Raw genomic sequence first — 20638 nt, forward strand, 5'->3', positions numbered from 1 at the left:
AAATATTTCTCTTCAAGAAATAAATACTGAAATGACTAAGATGGCAGAAGTAGTCTTCAAAACTGAATGGTCCTCGACATCCTTACCATTGCCATTATTAAATAACTGTGCCATTATTAAAACTGATTGTTGTGTTTATATTCCTGATAGTACTAGTATCACTCACTATGTTTCTTGTATGGAACACATAGTGCTGAATCTCAATAATCCTGTTCCTTCTTTGACTGGTATTTTAAATCGATTTAGTTCTTAGGGGATAATGGAAGAAAATATTAATTTACCTTGCTTTGCTTCTACTCGTCTTTGTATCTATCTTTACAACTACAAAATGTTGGTTTTTGCTAATCAACTATTGTATGTCTGTGGAATGTCGTGTACCCAAAACTATTCATCCCACAGATAAACTGATGTCAATCACTTGTGCTTTTCAGCTTTGATATACAAGTATTGGCTAGTGTTCTTCAGGTTGGCTAAGGATTTTCTCAAATTTGGCCCAAATCTTCCACTAATAAAACCCTAGCACAACTCACCCTGAGGAGGAGGCCTAATAGAACGACAAGGTGAAGAAAATAAACATGAAGTAAAATGACACTGAAATAAGCTAAACAACGGAGCAATCAACAACAAGAAATAAAAGTTCTTGCAGAAGAAAGGCTGCTCCATTTGTAGATGATCTAGCGGAGGCTTGATCAAAAGGAGGAAAACGTGGTTGTGGAAGCTAAAACCAACATGGAGTCCCTTAGGCCATGCCAAAAGAGTGCGGCCACTACCTGGTTTCACCCGGTAAAAGTATAAGATGATAAGTATCCTAACTTTTAGACATAGTAATTAGCTTGTTTCTGTAGATTTATGTATAATCAACAGCTTCTGCTGTTTAACTCCTGCATTCCAGACAGGAAGATGCCTGGTTATCTGCCTCCACTCAGCAGGCACAGACCCCCCCCCCAAAAAAACTGCAACATTTGTCTTCTTAAGCAAATTAATATTTCAAAGAAGCAAGGACTTCGAAGGACATTTTCATGAACCTCTGAAAAATCTGCTAATACAGCCCAGACTTCTAGGACTCTCTTTGTTCCCGTATGACTAAGTTAACCCTGATGCTGCCACACTTCCTTGGGACGTGCAGTTTAGGCTGTGTATTCCCTGATCCGCGAACTGTTGGTCAAATAATAAATCTCCAGCACTGGTGGCACAGTGATTAAGAAGTTGGCTGCTAGCTGAAAGGTCTGTGGTTCGGACCCACCAGTCGCTCCAGGGGAGAAAGATGTGGCAGTCTGCTTCTGTAAAGATTACAGCCTTGGAAACCCTATGGGAGAGTTCTACTCTGCCCTACAGGGTCGCTATGAGTCAGAATTGACTCAGCGGCAATGGGCTTGGTTTGGTTTTGGTTTAGTATCATTTTTAACTTTGTCTCCGTTCTCAGAAATTCTTTTACAGTTTTGACCTTAACCTGTAGAACCTACTTGTAATACAAGGAGGGAGTCAGAGAGAACATTTTTTTAACCCTGTAGAGAATCTGACAAAGTCCTTATATTTGCTCTAGGGCCAGCCAAGCAGAGCAGACTCTTCGTTCTGATCTGAGTGAGCAGAGAGAAGCCCTTTCCTGAAGGAAGAGGTTGTTTGTGGCAGTAGAGGGAGAAGCAAGAGAATCAATTCTTGGGTTCAGAGGATAAAAAAAAGCAAGTGACCCAGGAGCTGTCCTGAAGCTGAGCCAGGAAAAATTCCCAACTTCCCACAATGCCTCATTCCGCAGCCCCAAACTCTGGAAGCCTCCAGCTCCACATCTCATTAAACAAACAAACAAACAAAAACCACTGCTGTTGAGTCAAATTTCAACTCATAGTGACCCTCTAGGACAGAGTAGAACTGCCCCATAGGGTTTCCAAGGAGCACCTGGTGGGTTTGAACTGCCGACCTTTTGGTTAGCAGACTAGCTCTAAATCACTGAGTCACCAGGGCTCCTCCCATACCTCATTACCCTCCTCATAATCACTACGTGGAAAAAATTCCCTGCCCCAGGCCACCAAGGCTCAGAAGTTGGGGAGGGTGGGGAAGGGAAGGGTCCCCCATTCCTGGCATCCCTCATTGGACCCCTGAACACATCTCCCTATAAATATACTGTTCATCTGGTGGCCAAGACCTGTTGAAACTCTCTTAAGAGGATTATGGGTTAAACATTGCTAACCATTATGCATAATATGGTTTCTACGGAAAATGCTTTCTGAGTTCCACATAACTCACTTCCTCAAATGAACCACCGGAATTCTGCCCATTCTGTTGTGGAGACTGTCTCTGTGCAACTCAGAAGAAAGAGGAAGAGGTACTAATGTCTCTCAGGACGGTTAGGTTCACAGGACAAGGAAAGGTTATGTGTCCTTTTTGCTTGAAATCTTTTTCATATTGCCTTTTGATCATTCTAGAGATGAAGAAATACATTCCCTTCCTTCTACCCAGGCCTTAAAGGACTGTGAGGCCATTCCTGTATAGTCAAAGTGAAGGTTTTGTGTCTCCCTTGCTTAGAAGTTTAAGAGAACAAGTAAAAGGTAGAAGGAAATTTAATTTTAACTTCCTTGGGGTTTTTTGATCATGAAAACTACCACAGCATATCTGATAGAAGTGCACTTTTTTACTGAAGTTCACAGAGTTAACTTTATCTCCCATTGCTGCCGAGTCGATTACAACTCATAGCGACCCTAAAGAACAGAGTAGAACTGCCCCATAGGGTTTCCAAGGAGCACCTGGTGGATTCGAACTGCCAACCTTTTGCTTAGCAACCATAGCTTTTAACGACTATGCCACCAGGGTTCCCTTAAGTTTATCTACATTCAGATCATAAACTATATTGTAACTGCTTCAGCATACCTCCATAGCCAAAAAGGACTGGATTCTTTCCCATAATCCAGTGTGTGTGGGTGTGCGTGCGTGTGAGTCTGTGTGTGCATGTGTGTGTGAGTGTGAGTGCGCGTGTGTGAGAGAAGTTGAGAGAATGACTCACGTAGTCTTCTCAGGGAAGCTGAAAGCCTAGTTAACTCTGAAGGGCTGCCATTACTAAGTGAGCTAGAGCTCATTGTTTATATGCAAGCTAGCCACCAAATCATATTTATCCTTTTAGGGCGCCCTTAGCAAAACAATGCAATCAACTTCTAGCACATGGAAATACTTTCTACATGGCAAGTTTTTCCGAAAAAAAGAAAGAAACCATATCTTGGTTTGAAAATAGCAAGAGATGAATCAGGCTTTACCAAATGATGCTGAGGTGATAAACACTTTACATATAAGAAATATCCCACAAATATTTCAAGAGCATTCATAAGTGTGAGGATGTGATAGAGTCTGATAAATAAACCTTGATACCATGTATTTGAGCGGTTGCTATGTGCCAAGGACTTGACATATCTGATCTTCTTTAATCCTGACAAAAGCCCTTTGAAAAAAGAATTACTACCCTCATTTTCCAAATGAGGAAATTAAGGTGGATGGGTTAAGGAACTTGCTCAGGCTTCAAAGTTTGCAAGTGGCAGCAAGGGCATTTGAATTCAGGCCCATCTGACTCAAAGCCAGGCTTTCAGCTACTCTGCTGACTCAAATGGCAGAGGTCCTGCTGCCGATATTAAACATTAGCCACTGTCACCAGGCATTGCTTGGGGGCAGCTTTATAGTGCAAACATCAGGTGCAAAACACTCCCAAAGGTTTTCTCAGTAGGAAAGGGAGAACTTTCCAGAGGCATGCATTCTCCTTGAATATTATTACCAGTAACAAATCCTTAAAATTAAATTAATGTATGCTTTTTTTGCAGTTCCGAGGGAGCCCTGATGGCACAGTGGTTAAGAGCTCAGCCACAAACCAAAAGGTTGGCAGTTCAAATCCACCAGCCACTCTTTGGAAACCCTATGGGGCAGTTATACTCTGTCCTATAGAATCACTGTGAGTTGGAATCGACTTGAGAGCAACGGGTTTGGTTTTTTTTGTCTGTTTGTGCAATAGAGATTCTTTGTGCAAGCATCTTTTATAATGTCTGGTAGGGATATAGCTGCCCTGCTTTTTGGGGGAGGTGGCTCAGCACACACACGCCAATACGCCTTATGTACACATACTCGTGCCTTATGGAGTGGCTCTGGTTCCATCCAAGACAGAAAAGCATGGCTGTGTGTCGCCTCCAGGTTTGTACCAAAGCAGTTACCCACCATAGAGTCAATTCCAACTATGGTGACCCCATGTGCTTCAGAGTAGGACTGCATTCTGGAGGGTTTTCCTGGTTGTGACCTTTAGGAAGCAAATCACCAAGGCTTTTTTCTGAGGCACCTTTAGGTGCATTCAGACCACCAACCTTTAGGTTAGTAGCCCGGCACTTAATCATTTGTGCCGCACAGGGACTCCAGGCTTGTTTAAAACCTATTGCCGTCCAGTCAATTCTGATTCGTAGCGACCTTATAGGACAGAGTAGAACTGCTCCATAGGGTTTCCAAGTAGCAGCTGGTGGATTCAAACTGTTGACCTTTTAGTTAGCAGCCTGAGCTCTTGTATAGAGGCCTGTTAATGCTGGGAGGTTCAAGCCTGGGACCAGAACAGCTCGTTGCATAAACTTTCCTTGACAGGCTGTGGCTGAACTGTGGTGGAAGTCTGGATCACTCCCTCCCAAGATAGCAGACACATCTCCAAAGCGCCTTCCTCCTGGTGGCTGAGCAATGCTTCTCAGTTCTTTTGGGTGGACCTTCATTACACACTCTGCAAATGGCTGTTGGGCTTCAGGAGTAAGCCATCACCCCCCATGCCTCCTAAAACAATGCCGTTTGTTGCTCTCTCCCCACCCTCATCCCCAACCAAAGCTCTGGATATTCATGAGTCATCATGGCTGCTCAATTTCTCTGGATGGGTGAATCGGGATGGGCTTGGGCTGCCCACAGCAGCTTCAAACCCTCGTGTCTGAAAGCAGATCAGAATCTCCATCCCATCCTCCTGCTTGCTCATTGGGTGGACACAGCAGGAACCTGTCCTCCAGGCTCTGATTTTTCCTTTAGCATCATATTCCTCAGAGCCAGGAACTGACTGGAGCAAGCAGAACCATTGCCTTGTTGCCAGGACAACCAAGAAGTTTGCTCTGAATCCAGTGGCTCACAACAAAATGTTCAATTTCTCCTTGCTAGAGGTTGTTCTAGCTAGGGTAGAAGTTCGATGCCAAGCGGTCAGAACTGGAACAGTGTTTCCCATGTGATACTGAGAGGTCAGACAGGCCAACTAATTCAGAATCCATTAGGGAAAGCTTATATTTGAGAGCTGGCAAGGCAAAGAGCTAATATGTAACACAGAGGCCAAAGCTTGGGGCTGCAGGACCAGGACTTGAAAATCTGACAAACTGGGGGTCAATTTAAAAGACGTTAGGGAGAAAATCCACCACCCATCTGTCAGCTTGTCATATTGTGGTGGCTTTCATGTTGCTATGGTGCAGGAAGCTATGCCACTAGTATTTCAAGTACCAGCAGGGTTACCCATGGTGGACAGGTTTCAGCAGAGCTTCCAGACTAAAACAGACTAAGAAGAAAGTCTGGGCAACGTACTTCCAAAAATTAGCCAGCGAAAACCCAGTGGATCACAGTAGAGTATCGTCTGATGCAGTGCTGAAGGATGGGCCCTTGAGGTTGGAAGGCACTCAAAATACACAATGGCCGCAACAATGGATTGAGCATACCGGTAATTGTAAAGACGACACAAGACCAGGCAACATTTTGTTTGGTTATATATAAAAGGTCACCATGAGTTGGAGCTGACTCATCAGCAACTAACAACAACAACAAAGTGTGAGAACCTCTGATCTAAGGAAAGATGACCCTGAAAAAGGGGTCAGCAAAGCAATGCAAATGAGGGACCCAAGGACACTTCTGCAAAGAACATCAGCGTGTTAATGAATGAGGCTAAGACGTGATAAAACACAAAAAAGATATCCGGCCGGATTTGTCAGCCTTCTAGCACAGTCTGCAGCCTTTTATCCCCTGCCCAGTTGGAACAGGTCCTAGGTTTTCCAGTTCCAGGTTCAGGGATGAACATCAGTGGACTGTATTATGGGAAACTTCCTTCTTTGGAGCTGTCATACCAGGTTGGCTCAGTGAACATTCTCACACTTCGGCTTACTTTGACCACCGGTTGACCACAGACTGGCTGAAATCTCAAGCTCCTGCTTGCAGAAGGTCTTCCTGTCTCACACTTTGCTGATAAAGCTTATACAAGGCCCTGTGTCATCTGCCACTTAGAGCTCTGCAGACAAGCATGCAAATAAAACAAAAGTCCTTGCCATGGTCTTATCTCATCAACCTTGTCTTATCACGACAACCTCCCATGCTTACCACCACCCAGCCTCACCAATCGTTTGTTCCTTGTTCAAACGAAGCTCCAGTACCACCCCTAGACCCAGGCCTTACCCTGAGTCCTGCACTTTATAGGGTCCCATTGATCCATGCACTTGCCTATAGGGCAAGGTCCACAGGCCAAGGGAGCCAGTGCCCCCCACCCTGGCCTCCTTTGGCACTTCCAATTGGGATTCCTGAGATCACACAAGGCTTTGTCCAAATAGCATCAAGCCTACCCTTAGGACCCACAAGGACCTTTTCCCTGAGGTCCATCCTACTGAGGGGACCACTCCCACTGGCTCATACATCCCTAATCTCTGGGTTATGCCACATATCATGGAATGCAGTGAAATGAAAATAATTATTGAACAGAGAAATAAAATTACTCAAAATGTTTGGTTAGTTTTGCCTAGAAAAAAAATGGTTCAATTAACAGCAGTGCCTTCAGCTATGCCCTGAAGGCCAATTTATTAAGACCTTGTTAACTAGAAAGCCAGATGTTGTGGATTAAATTATGTCCCCCAGAAATATGTGTTGTAAATCCTAACTTCTGACGTTGTGGTTACAATCACATCTGGGAATGGGTTTTCTTTGCTGTGTTAATGAGACAGGATTAGTGTATGGTGTGTCTTAAGTCAATCTCTTTTGAGATATAAAAGAGATTAAAAGAGCAAGCCAGAGAATCAGAGATGTGGGAAGACACATGCCAAGCCACACGAAGATCACACAGTAACAGAAAGCTCAGAAGAGACAAGGACCTTCCTCCAGAATCAAAACAGAGAGAAAGGCTTCCCATTGAGTCGCCACCCTGAATTTGGACTTCTAGCCTTCTGAACTGTGAGAAAATAAATTTGTTAAAGCCACCCACTTTTTGTATTTCTGTTATAGCAGCACTAGATAATTAAGACAGGTTTTCTAGCCTGCGATCTTTATAGGAGCAGATCACCAGGTCTTTATCCCATGGAGCCACAAGGTGGGTTCAAACAGTCGACTTTCTGGATAGCAGTCAAGCGCTTAACCGTTGTGCCACCAGGGCTCCTTTAATTCATATTAGACAGCTTAATTCCATAGCCTCACCTACAGAGAAGAGGCAGCAAGCTTCCTAAAGACATTGGAGTATGCAGTTCCCTATTGCCTTGAGAAGGGAGTGTCTACTAGGCCCTCCCAGGAAACATACACAATGATGGTTTCTCAAGTTGTACATAGAAAATCCATTCCTACTTCTCTGAGCCATGTAACCCCTTTGTTCAATATAATGCCAAGAAATCTGGCAACTTCATCTCACACGCTCTAAGCCATTGTCATAGCCAAGCTTCAAGGAGCCAACCCCACAGTGTGTTTGGACAAGCCCCAGGTGTCCTTCCCAGAACATTGCATCCTGAGTCCTGTGACAATGCCGCATATCAATGAATTCTCCCCATCCAGCCTTATATTTTTCACCCCGCCATCTGAAATCCTCAAAATCCACTCCCGCATATGTTTCCCCATTTCCTGCTGGTATATGATGGCTGGATCCTGTCACTCATTTCATGATGCTGTTGTTAGCTGTTGTTGAGTTGGTCCCAACTCATGGTGACCCCATGCACAATGGAATGAATGCAGCCCTGTCCCGTGCCATCTGCATGAGCTATGGTGGATCGGACTGTTGTGCTCCATAGGGTTTTCACTGATTGAGTATTGGAAATAGATCACCAGGCCTTTCTTCCTAAGTCTGTCTTAGTCTGGAAGAGCCACTGAAACCTGTTCAGCATCATACCAACACACAAGCCTCCATTGACAGACAGGTGGTAAACGGATGCCCATGAGGTGCAATGGTATGTTACGCAGAGACATCAACAATATTAAAATAAACCTATATATAGTGACAAGGCAACACTGTTCAGGTTATTCTGTTAAGTGTTAAGTGAAAAATATATGTGTGTAGAAAAATGTCTAGTAGTATTTATATCAAAAAAATGCAGTTTTTTCTCTAGAAGATGGCAGAAATTCAAGCAATTCTCCATTCTTTTTATCTGTTTTCTACAACGTTATTATTGTTTAGGTATTTAAGGTAATAAAAGTAAAAAAAAAAAATGTTGGTTCAGAAAGACAATTTTTATTGTTGTTTTAAAACTGAGCAGGTTTGATTCTTTGACCAGTTAAAAACATGTTTTACTTTGTGGAATTCAATGGAATTACCACATTGTTCTAAATTGGCTACCTCAAGGATTTTTAGAAGGCAACTTCTCATTGTAATGGTGTTCCTGTGAATATTGCAATAGATTTTTAGCACTTTGAAGTGCATTTATTCACTAGTATCAAGGGGAGAAAAAAGGGGGAGACAGGAGAGACTTTCTGTTTTGATTTTTTTTATCAGCCATTCTAGACAATATTAGGGTGAGACATACCAAACCAAAAAAAAAAAAAAACCAAACCCACTGCCATCGAGTAGATTCTGACTCATAGCAACCCTATAGGACAGAGTAGAGCTGCTGCATAGAGTTTCCAAGGGGCACCTGGTGGATTTGAACTGCCAACCTCTTGGTTAGCAGCCGTAGCTCTTAACCACTACGGCACCAGGGTCAGACATACAGGTATATAAAAATTTCTCTTCTCACAAAAAACATCACAAAGCAGTAACAACAAAAATATCTTACCCGATTTTCTGAGGAAATTAAGATATTTGCAGTGGATATCATCTGTGGTTATAGTCGCTGGAGAAAAAAAGGAGCAGATTGCAGATTTTTCTAACATAGACTTTTTAGAAACTTGTATTTTGAAAAGTAAATTAAGAACGTCTTTTATGTCTATAACTTTATGTGATCATAATATCATATTTTAAACCCTAATGAAGGGTTTGGACTTTTTAAAATAGGGAGGATTTCTCTGAGAACGATCACACCAAAGCTTGCCAGCACACAAAAGGCACTCCAGAACTGCAGACAAACCAACCAGGCAACCACAAGCCTCTTCTTTTGCCTCCACACCGTGTTTATTTGAAAAGCAGAAAGGCCAAATCAGTACAGCAATCATCTTCCAAAACTATTTATCTCAGCATTCTTTCCTCTTCCCCTAAAATGAAGAGCTGTTCTTAAAACGAAAAGTTACATACAACTTTTCTCTACGTTCTGTATATAAAGCTTTCTTTTCTCACAACATATTTTTTAAATTTGTGAATTTGTATTATTGCTGTCTTTGCTTTTTTAAGGAAAACATTTAATCTTAACTATCTCATTTTAGGAAGTGAAGTTCTTTACTTTGGCTATTTTAGGATTTAAGGTGAACCGTTGAAAGGAAAAAGAGCCCTGAACGAAGTCTCATCTAGATATATTTTTTTAATTTGCAAAGTAAAGATTAGATCATAGTATTCTTTCCCACAGTGTCAGTTTTCTACTCAGTTGGGTTTTTTTGTTGTTGTTGTTGTTGTTATTTACTTGCCAGTGATCTTATTCCCATTTTAGATACTTTAATTGAATTTCCTAAGCATAATAGTCATCCCTCAGCCCCCATTGCCCTCGAGTCCATTTCAACTCATAGTGACCCTATAGGACAGAGTAGAAGTACCCCATAGGGTTTCCAAGGAGTGGCTGGTGGATTCAAACAGCTGACCATTTGGTTAGCAGATGAGCTCTTTAACCACTGTGCCACCAGGGCTCCGTAATAGTCAACATGTGGTCAGAATTCATTCGCTTCTTAGCAATCTGAGGTTCTACCTGGCTGAAGTAAATTTTAAATTCCTCAGTTAGTTCTAGGGTTTTTTCTAATAGCAATTTATCCTTATTTGTGGTATTTTGCTGTATATAATTAGTGGTAGATTATATTCTTAAAGAGAAGGTAGTTAACAAGAGAATTTCAGGTTCATGAGCGTAGCAATATTCCATTGGCCTTTCTTGCTGCCTACTGCATTTGGAAAAATTAGATTCCATTTTCTGGGCAGGCAAAAAAGAGAAAGATGAGGAGGTGCAGGAGAGTCTTTAAGACTAAAGACAGTTCCTGACTATCATCAATGACCGCCCTAACAGGGAACACAACAAACACAAAGTCCCGGACAGAACTCAAATTCATGTAAAAAGACGAGACTTGATGGTCTGACAGAGGCTAGAGGAACCCCTGAAACTATGGCCCCCTTGTGCGCTGTTAACCCGGAACTTAAACCATTCCTGAAGCCCACTCTTCAGACAAAGATTAGACAAGACTATAAAACAAAAAATAATACACCTGAGGAGTGTGCTTCTTAGCTCAGTCAGATACACGAGACCAAACAGGTGGCTCCTGTCTGGAGGTAGGATAAGAAGGCAGGAAGGGACAGGAACTGGTTGAATGGACACAGGGAACCCTGGGTGGAAAGGGGGAGAATGCTGTCATATTGTGGGGATTGCAACTAATGTCACAAAACAATGTGTGTATAAATTTTTGTATGAGAAATTAAACTTGAGCTGTAAACTTTCACCTAGAGCGCACGCGCACGCGCACACACACACACAAAGATTACAGCCTTGGAAACCCTATAGGGCAGTTCTCCTCTTTCCTATAGGGTTGCTATAAGTTAGAATCGACTCTATGGCAATGGGTTTGGTTTGGTTTTTTGGAAAGCTATCAAACCAAAGACAGAGAGATGTTTGGAAGCATAGGAAAGCCTTCTTGGTATCTCTGATACCATACCTCATGGGATTCAGCCTACCGAGAAGACTGGCTCTTCCCAACTATCTATATGGGATCAAATTGGCAACAGCAACTCAAAAAGTTACATAGGAAACTTAGGGGGTAGCGAGTCTATGTTACTGGGGGAGGAATGATCTGGAAAAGGAGGATGATGATGCTTGCACAATCTGAAGAATGTAATCAGTGTCACTGAATTGCACATATAGAGATTGTTGAATTGGTGTATGTTCTGCTGTGTGTATTCTCAACAACAACAAGAAAATAAAGTGGAATTTTTTATAAAAAAGAATGTGTATAACTGACGCCTTCTGGTGGCAGTAGTGGTTGGAGGTAAAACTGGATATTTGGCTACAGGAAAAAAAAAAAGATTGAAGAAATTCTTCAGGAATGAAGCCAGGCAGTCCTGGAATGGTGTTAGACATTTGAAACATTTAAATCACCACATATTTTTAAGCTGCAGATAAATGCCTAGCAATGAGAAGAGAAAGAAACACTTCAAGAAGTTTGCAAATAATTGAACAGAGAGCAAATGACTGACTGCAGGACTATAATAAACTGGTTCCATTCACAACAGAAAACACTGGGCATGTGGATTTGGTTGCTTTAATGACTCTGCCAAGGTTGAGATGGCCACTTCAGAACTGGGCCATATTCAGAGTTACCATCGTAATCACTCTCTATGGATTAAGACTGATCCCAGGAAACATCCAGGGAAATCACTTTCCTCTCTTTTTAGTCACACTTCCTCTGTGCACCACTGCTATGTCTAGCGTTGGCTTGCCTAGAGTTTCTGCTTCAGAGGAGACAGCCAGACGCCTCTATTCTATGCCTACTTACATTCCAAGATTACGGAACATATAAAATATTTTGATAGTTGTAGTGAGGGTGCTTAGCTAAAGTTACTGGATACAAAATCTGACAAGGGTATGTCTCAACTACACTCAGTCTCCTTCAGTTTTTTTTTTCCTTCTTTACAATTAAAATTTATTTAGCATATTTGCTGGCTTTGGATAAAGTTGCTAAAGATATGCACCAATTTCAACCACATTCATTTTCTAACCCACAATTTTTCTTCCACTGATGTATGAATAATTCAGAATGGTTGAACTCCTCAAGGAATGTATTTTGAGTGTAGCCCTTTTTTGTATTTGTATCTTGCTTCAATTTGTCTTCACAGTCTCACGGTCTCAGGAAGCTAAATGCAAATGCATTCTGGCTCTTTAAAATTACACACGTGGGGTATTTTCAACTCGTGAAAAACAATCCAGTGGGTCTCCTTCTTTCCTGTCTTCTCATCCACATGTCCCTCTAGTCTCTCACACTGTAAGCTGGATGTCTGCTCATACTCCACCACCGTTCGTGCCCTGCGTCACCTTTGGGGATTGGTCTCTCATTCTCTCCTGCATCTATCCACGTGGCAGCTCTTCATTGTCACATAGCTCCTAATCCACTTCTGTGTGTGTTCAGTTCACTTCCCATGGCATTGTGAATTCTAAGACCACCATCCTCTCCCTGGGGTTCCTAGGTGGTACAAACGGTTAACATGCTTGGCTGGTAACCAAAAGGAGCCAGAGGAGCCCTCAAAAGAAAGCCTACCTAGAGGAGCCTCAGAAGAAAGGCCTGGCCATCTCCTTTTGAAAAATCACCTATTGAAAATGCGATGGGGCACAGTTCTATTCTGGAACACATGGGATCGCCATGAGAAAAACCAACTTGAAGGCAACTGGTGGTCTCTCCTCCCTCTACACGACATGGTTCCAGTTACATTGGCCTCAGGGGAGAGGTGAGGCTGGTAAGACTGCTCTTCTGTTTACTGCCTTGTTCCTTAATGCCCTCCCACCTGCCCCCACATCACCACCAACATAAGGTTGCAGACACGGTAATACACTTCCTGAATAATCGGGCAAAAGCTAGAGTGAATTACCATTGGAGCCCTGGTGGTGTAGTGGTTAAGAGCTCGGATACTAATCAAAAGGGTGGCAGTTCGAATCCCCAAGCCGCTCCTGGGAAACCCTATGGAGCAGTTCTCCTCTGTCCTATAGGGTCGCTCTGAGTCGGAATTGACTTGACAGCAACAAGTTTGGTTTTGGTTTGGTTTAGTTGCCAAGTTGTGACAACCTAACTGGAAGTTGAGCCCTAAGTTGACCCCATCGTTAGGAAGTTGAACCCTAACTGACTTCTGTGGGGAAAATTCATGCTGAATTGATCCAAAGACTCCAGAAAGGTTCAGCAATAGGAAGTACGAATCTCGGAAGGCATGGAGCTGAAAATGAGGATAAATTAGCAGGTCTTTAGCCAGAATCCCAGGTCCCCACTTGCACCTGAGTCATTAGATATTCCAAAGAACCAGGGGCACTCACTACAGGAGGGACAAAGTGAATGGGAAGTGGGTACCTCCAGAGAAACAAAGAGGGACAGCTAGCTGAAGGGTAAAGAGGCAAAAGAGGAAGGACAGCAAGGATTCAAGCTCTAACAGTCACTCACTGGCTAGAAGCAGACTGTCACACTTTCTTCTACAGAGTGGCTGGTGGGTTTGAACCACCCACCATTCAATTAGCAGGCAAGTGCTTTAGTTGCTGTGCTACCAGGGCTCCTTTTTTCCCCCCAAAAGACAAAAAATAAAGGTGTGGAGCAAGGTATAGGGAATCAAAGGAATAACACACGAATCTAGAACTAGTTACAGTAAAGCTGCTGCAACTCCTAGGCCCAAAGCAACAAGGGGAGGGAGAGGTTTTACCAGACATGGAAGAAGGTATCATGTAGAGCAGGCCACTTTCAGAGGGGCAGTGACCAGGTGAAGGTAACAGGCAGGCTGAGGTGACATTTCAAGGAGAAAACCAGGGATATATATATATCCTGACCACATTCTCTTTCCATCCCATAGTCTCTCAACTGTGCTCCCTCTTCACTGGCCAAACTCAGCTGGAAGCCTAGGGTTGTACTGTCTCCCCTTGGTCTCCAGGATAGCAAGCTCGTTAGCGCCTCTGCAGGAGCATAGGGAAGATCTCCAGCATAGAGGTGCGAATAAAAAGATGGTCATCACCACAACTACCACAGCCTCCAGCCGACTGAGTCCCGCACAACTAGATGGTGCCCAGCTCTGACAGGAATCGCAACAGAAGGTTCTGGACAGAGCTGGTGAAAAACGCAGAACAAAATTCTAACTCACAAAAAAGACCAGACTTACTGGCCTGACAGAGGCTGGAGAAACCTGGAGAGTATGGCCCGCAGTTACCTTTATAGCTCAGTACTGATGTCAGTCCTGAGGTTCACCCTTCAGCCAAAGATTACGCAGGTCCATAAAACAAAGTGAGACTAAAGGGACACACCAGCTCAGGGGCAAGGACAAGAAGGCAGGAGGGGACAGGAAAACTGGTAATGGGGAACCCAAGGTCGAGAAGGGGAGACTGTTGATATGTCATCCGGCTGGCAACCAATGTCACAAAACAATATGTGTATGAATTGTTTAATGAGAAACTTGTTTGCTCTGTAAACCTCCATCTAAAGTACAATTTAAACTAAAAGGTGGTCACGATAGCTTCAGAGAACAGATTGAAACGCATTTGTGTTTTTATAATGTCTTCACTTTGGGATATTAGCTGAAAAAACTGGAGACCTTCCAAGGTGTGATAAAAAGAATCTAGAATATTTACTTATGAGGAAGTATTTTATTGGCACGAGGGAGCAGGGGTCTTCATTTAGCAGCTCAGCTGCCATTACTCCTCCCCCCTCCCCAACGTCCTTTCTCACAGGTGTGTAAAGGGGACAGACAGACTAGGGGGCTTCCTGTGGCCAAGGGAACTGCATACCAAGTTTCCCCAAGAATTAAGAACATTTTATTTCAAACATACTGTACAGTCGTTTCCCTTTCTGTTTTACTTCTTTTGATTTGAATAGTGAATCAATAACTGACAGTATAAACTTTACTATTTGCTTTTCATCCATGTAAATAACTCCTCTTCTCTTTCCCTGTTCCTGTCCAAGTTGTTTCTGCTACACATCTGGTAAGAAGGCATGCTTTGTCATAATTGTGTGATTCGGCGAGTTTTGTTCGAAAACTTGTATCTTGTTTTCACAACTGGGACTAGAGGATTCCTAAGCAGACAACAATATTGTAGCGAAAAGAGAGAAAACCTTAGTTACATTAGGTAGTGTGTGGAGAATCACAGGAAGGATGTATACTGTTACATGCAGAACTGCTATTTGCGATTATTTATATTCTAAGTATCTTATCGTATATTGGCTAGGTTAACACAGGCGGTAGACAGTCGCAGATACTGTTGTTAACTGCTGTTAAGTCAACCCCCGACATGTGGTGACCCCAAGCCCCAATACATAGGGTTTTCATTGGCTGATTTTCAGAAGTGGATCATCAGGCCTTTCTTCCTCATTTATCTTAGTCTGGAAGCTCTGCTGGAACCAGTTCAACGTCATAGCAACCCACCGACAGAAGGGTGGTAGCTACACAAAATGGAACCCAGGTCTCTCACACAAAACCTGTTGCATGGAGTTGATTCCTACTCATAGTGACCCTATGGGACACAGTAGAACTGCCCCATAGGGCTTCCAAGGTGTACTCTTTACAGAAGCAGACTGCCACATCTTTCTCCTGCAGAGCAGTTGGTGGGCTCCAACCACTGACCTTATTATAGCTAGCAGCCGAACATTTAACCACAGCGCCACCAGTGCTCCGGCATAGAAGGCAAGAATTCTACCACTGAACCACCACTCTCCCCACCTCCTCTGCTGTACAATCTCAGTAGCTACGCAACTTTGGCAGGAGCCTTTTTATCTCAAGAGAAAAATCCACATTAGGAGGGTAAATCCCCTCATGGGAGTGGGTATGAGGTCTTGACTAGTTCCTCTCTCAGAACTTTCTCACTTCCCTTCAAAACTGCAGACTTGAATTTCCAGCTGACTTTCAGACATCTCCATCTAGTTATATTTTGGATACATTTTAAATGCAACACAGCTCAAAGGGAACTCACTGTATTTTCCCAACCAGTTTCCTCTTCTAGTTCAGTTAAGAGCATCACCATCTACCCAAGCTGTTCGTTTAGGTCTCCCTAGTTGGAAATTTGGAATTTATTTCCAACATTCCATCCTCCTCTTCCCTCACATCCACACATCTTGCAAATTTTATAGGTTTGATTTTCTGTAAGACTCTGGAATCCCTTCTTTCCTCTCTTATCCACTGCCACTATTTCATCAAAACCGACACCATTATCTCTTCAGTAGGCTTTCTAGCAACAATCTCTCCCCCCCTCACTGTCCCTTTCTTTTTTCCTAAGGCATCCTTCTACATTCCTTCTGCTGTGCTCCTAAAAACATGTTTAATCACATAATTGCATTCCTTAAAAATCTTTGGTTTTGCCCTGGGGCCCACAAAATCTACTGATTTGAATGCTAACCTTCACACTCTGCTCTTCTCTACCTTGGCCACCTTTCCCTTTTATGGAAACCTTGGCGGTATAGTGGTTAAGAGCTACAGCTGCTAACCAAAAGGTTGGCAGTTCGAATCCACCAGGCACTCCTTGGAAACTCTATGGAGCAGTTCTGCTCTGCCTTGTAGGGTCACTATGAGTCAGAATCGGCTTGACAGCACTGGGTTTTTTGGTTTTCCCTGATAAGCAATCTTTTCTGACCTGTGAAAATGCATACTTGGCCCTGCTTTCTGTCTTTGCCTAAGTGTGCTTTCCTCTTGGGGCAATCTCTGCTTATCTAAATTCTCTTCATAGTAATAGCACTAAAATAGCACTACTACTAAGGACAGGCACTATGTTAAGCACTTCGCATTTACTCGGTATTATAACCACCATTTCCATGGAGAAAATAAGCATTAATGCTGTCCAAGATCACACTCAAAGTAAGCAGCAAAACTAAGGTTACAATTTAGGTCTGTCTCAATCCATAAACTGAACATTTAAATGCTGCCTCCCCTACAGTACACCATCTAACTCAGGTCAAGTTTTGCCTAGATCATTCTAGTGTTCCTTCTCTTATCCCTAATTGGTGTTTTAATCAATGCCAAACTGTTCAGTACTAAATTATTCTTTAATAGTTTCATTTTTCTAAAGTTTATCTCAACTAACTTATAAATTCTTTGTGGGCAGAGACTTTTTTTTTCCTTTTTTTAATTAATTAATATGTCTCCACAATAGCTGTCCCTTATTGGGGCAGGTTATAATCGAGCTTTACTTATCCTATCATTTGCATATGTAATGAATACTTACTATTTGCTCTACTAAAATCAGGACCAGACAAGAGGAATTACATTTAAAGGTTCTAGGTGAAAGAGAAATTTCCAGCAAGGGTAAAGACCTGAAATATGTATATGTGTTTGGTTTTCTCTGTTCCTTAGGTGTTGGGCCATGTCTTTTTATAATACTTACTGCTGTCCTTATAGATACTTGAAATACTTTATTGATTTCACTTCTGGTTTGTGACTTTAGAGACCCCATGTATTACCAGTACAGCTGCTTCACAGGGTTTTCTTCCTTAATCTTTACAGAAATCCATCACCAGGCCTGTTTCTTCTGCGGTGTTGCTGGGTGGGTTCCAACTGCCAACCTTTTGGTTACCAGCAGTGCAAACTGTTTTCGCCAACCAGGGACCTTGTTGTTAGGTGCCATTGAGTCACTTTCGACTCATGGTGACCCCACATGACAGAGTGGAACTGTCCCATAGGGTTTTCTAGGCTGTAATCTTTACAGGAGCAGATACCGTGGAGCTGCTGGGTGGGTTCCGACCGCCAATCTTTTCCAGGGACTTAGTCCTTATAAAATCTTAATTTTTATTACAAAAACGCTGCACCACCTTTAGACGTAGATACCGGGTCTTTGTCCCGTGGAGCTGCTGGATGGGTTCCTACTGCCCATCTTTTCCAGGGACTTAAGTCCTTATAATCTCTTAATTTTTTATTACAAAAACGCTGCACCACCTTTACATCTATAATTAGCACTGGTGTAGATATTCAAGTTACTGTTTTTGAAAAAGTCACAATTGGCTTACATTTCTATTTTCATGCGTTCTCTCCTTTTTATGAAGCCGTATTTCCACTTCAAACAAACCCACTGTTAGGTAGTGCCGCGTTGTGCCTATTTCTGAGTATACGATTGCAAACGTAGAGTGAGCTCTTTTCCGTGTGCAGTTGTGCATCTTTTGAAACAGTATTTCCCGTGAGCCCGCAACCCCTGATGCCAAAGGCGCCACGAATACGGAAGGCCCACAAACGGGAACATCCGGTCGGGGCGCAGCGCTGGGGCGGCGGCAGCGCTGTGTCCTCGGCCAGAGGCGCGGGCGGGAGCGCGGCGGCCCGGGGGGACGACCTCTGCAGGCCCCGCGGCCTGTGGGCCTGGGCCCGCCACCTCCGCCCACCGCGGACTAGCCCAGGGAGCGGCTTTTCGCGCGCAGGCCGTACTCCAGGACGCGTTCGCGACGCGGAAGAGGCCGCCGGCCCTTTCTGGCGCGGCCGAGCCGCCAGGCCGCGTGCAGAGCGCTTTCCTTCTGCGCTTTCTCAGAAACGTAGGCCGCGCCCGCACGAGCCCCCGTGTCACGATCACATAAGTGCACCCCAGGGTTTCTGATCTGGGCTGTGTTTCTGAGAGCAGAGAACCGTATCCGTTGGGCCTGTGGAGTCGCCCGCCCCCTCGATTCTGACACCAGGACCCAATAGGGCAACCTGCGTGGGAGGCCGTGTAACCACCCGAAATCCGGGGGCCATAGGGCGTGTCGGGGGCCCAGGTGCGGACGGAGGGGCGAGTAACGGCTCCTGGTGGCCACGCCCCTTCGTCCCGCCCATTTTTGTTCCCTCGGGCCCGTAACCTCCTCCCCGGCCGCTTCCTCTTTAAGGCGGGGCCCGGTGCGGATCTCGCGAGATCAGGGTTGGCGCCGTGACCTCCATGTGGGAGCTCCAGCTCTATAAGTAAACACTCCGCGGGGCGCAGACATGGCACCTTCCCATTTGTGAAGCGGCGGCTGCGGCAGCCGCGGCGCCTCCGACTGGTTTTGGTTTTTCTTCCTCCTCGGCTCGGCTGGGCGGGAGCGCGGTCTAGGAGCCGCCGCTGCCGCCTGTCGGGCCCGGCGTCCGGTCGGTCCTCTTCGCCCGCGCGCTCCCGCCAGGGGGACAGGAGCGCAGGGGCAGTGGCGCGGGCCATTCGGGGCGCGGCGTCCCGAGCCGAGGGGGAGACAAAGGGGGGCCGGCCCCTCTGCCGGCGCCACGATGTGGATCCAGGTGCGCACCATCGACGGCTCCCAGACGCGAACCATCGAGGACGTGTCCCGCAAAGCCACCATCGAGGAACTGCGCGAGCGGGTGTGGGCGCTGTTCGACGTGCGGCCCGAGTGCCAGCGCCTCTTTTACCGGGGCAAGCAGGTGAGGCGCGCCCACGGGAGCCCGGGCGGGGCGCGCAGGGGGCCTCCTCGGTGGGCAGCCGGCGAGGCAAGTTTGCGGGGCCCGGGCCACCGAGGGCCCGGGGTCCCGACTGCAGGTGCGCCCGGCGGGTGGGAGCGGGGGCGTCCCGAACGTGGAGACTCCGCCGTCTCTCCCCAGCCGGGCACCGGAGCCTGCCGGGGCGCCTGGGTTCCCTGTCCTTCGCTTCCCGCGCTCGGCGGGCCGGGGCCCCTGGACGGCGCGGAGGGCAGCGAACCCTGGCGGCCAGGCTACAGCGCAGGTGGGAGGCTGAGCCGGCTAACGGCCCGCACCGATGTCGGGGCTCCTCCGCGCGCCCCCGCCAACCGGTAGGAGGGGAAACTTGGGCATTGCTTCATTTGTGGCGCAGCAGCCTGCTCACTGTGGAAGGGGTTTGCACACTCAAGATCCTGAGGGTTTCCAGAACTGGCCTTCGTCCCTCACCGCCTTTCCAGGAATTGGAATTTGTCTTAGGGAGGTTAGAGACCTGGGCTGAAGGAGCTAGCGATGTAACCTGGGGTTTAAAACAGCCCGATATAGGCTAGGGGTTTTATTCTTGGAGTGGGAGGAAGTATAAAGACTTTGCCTTTCTTATCTCTCGCCTTTTAATATTCCCCTCACCCAGGCTTTTAACACAGCTATTGGGACGTAGCCAGCGGTACAGACTTGAAAGCTGAAAGTGTTTTTGGCCACGAGGGTGTCTTTGGGCATCTCTGGTAGTTGTATGGTATGGCCATGGTCTGGACCAGTTAAATTTTTTCCTATCCGACAAGTCTCTGAAAGTCTGTACCTAGACGACCATACCCATCTCTTTTCCTTGTCTTTGTGTGTGTGTGTGTGTGTTTCCGTAAGTTAACCCATTGAAAAAAAGTTGGCATCCTGCAGTTGATAGATCACAGTTTGGCACCAGTTCTGGTGGTTTTAAATAAATGTAACCTCTTTGATTTGTTAAAAGTAGCCCTTTTCCTGCAACCACAAAGGATTTGAAAGGAATGCTTTTCTCCCCTTCACAGGCTTACCCTTCAAAAACTGCTCAGAAATTTCAGAGTAACAAAATACACTCTAGGAAACAAGGGAACCAGCTGTTTTTATTTTTAAATTTGCTTGTTTTGTCTTTAAAATGAGTTATAGCAGCTTTGATTTGTGTTTGCAGGGTGTTTTATATTGGTTCCTTAGAGTTCATGACTTGTACAAACAGGTGTCCAATTTTATTGTAAACTTTGCTGTTGAAATAACTGTAGATGT

General features: G+C 45.0%; 1 protein-coding gene across 2 annotated transcripts in view; it reads left to right on the top strand.

Moving 5' to 3' along the window:
- Positions 1–18853: 18853 nt before the first annotated feature.
- Positions 18854–20638, top strand: part of UHRF2 (ubiquitin like with PHD and ring finger domains 2) — a 95861-nt gene continuing 94076 nt past the window's right edge. Inside the window, exon 1 of one of the 2 annotated variants that reach the window (XM_049896784.1) lies at positions 18854–19357. In XM_049896784.1, the coding sequence (XP_049752741.1) occupies positions 19205–19357 (153 nt within the window). In that variant the 5' untranslated portion in view covers positions 18854–19204. The remainder of the gene's footprint in view (positions 19358–20638) is intronic. The other variant, XM_049896783.1, reaches the window with a different exon arrangement.

This window comes from Elephas maximus, chromosome 9 (assembly GCF_024166365.1).
Source record: "Elephas maximus indicus isolate mEleMax1 chromosome 9, mEleMax1 primary haplotype, whole genome shotgun sequence".
NCBI lineage: Eukaryota > Metazoa > Chordata > Mammalia > Proboscidea > Elephantidae > Elephas > Elephas maximus.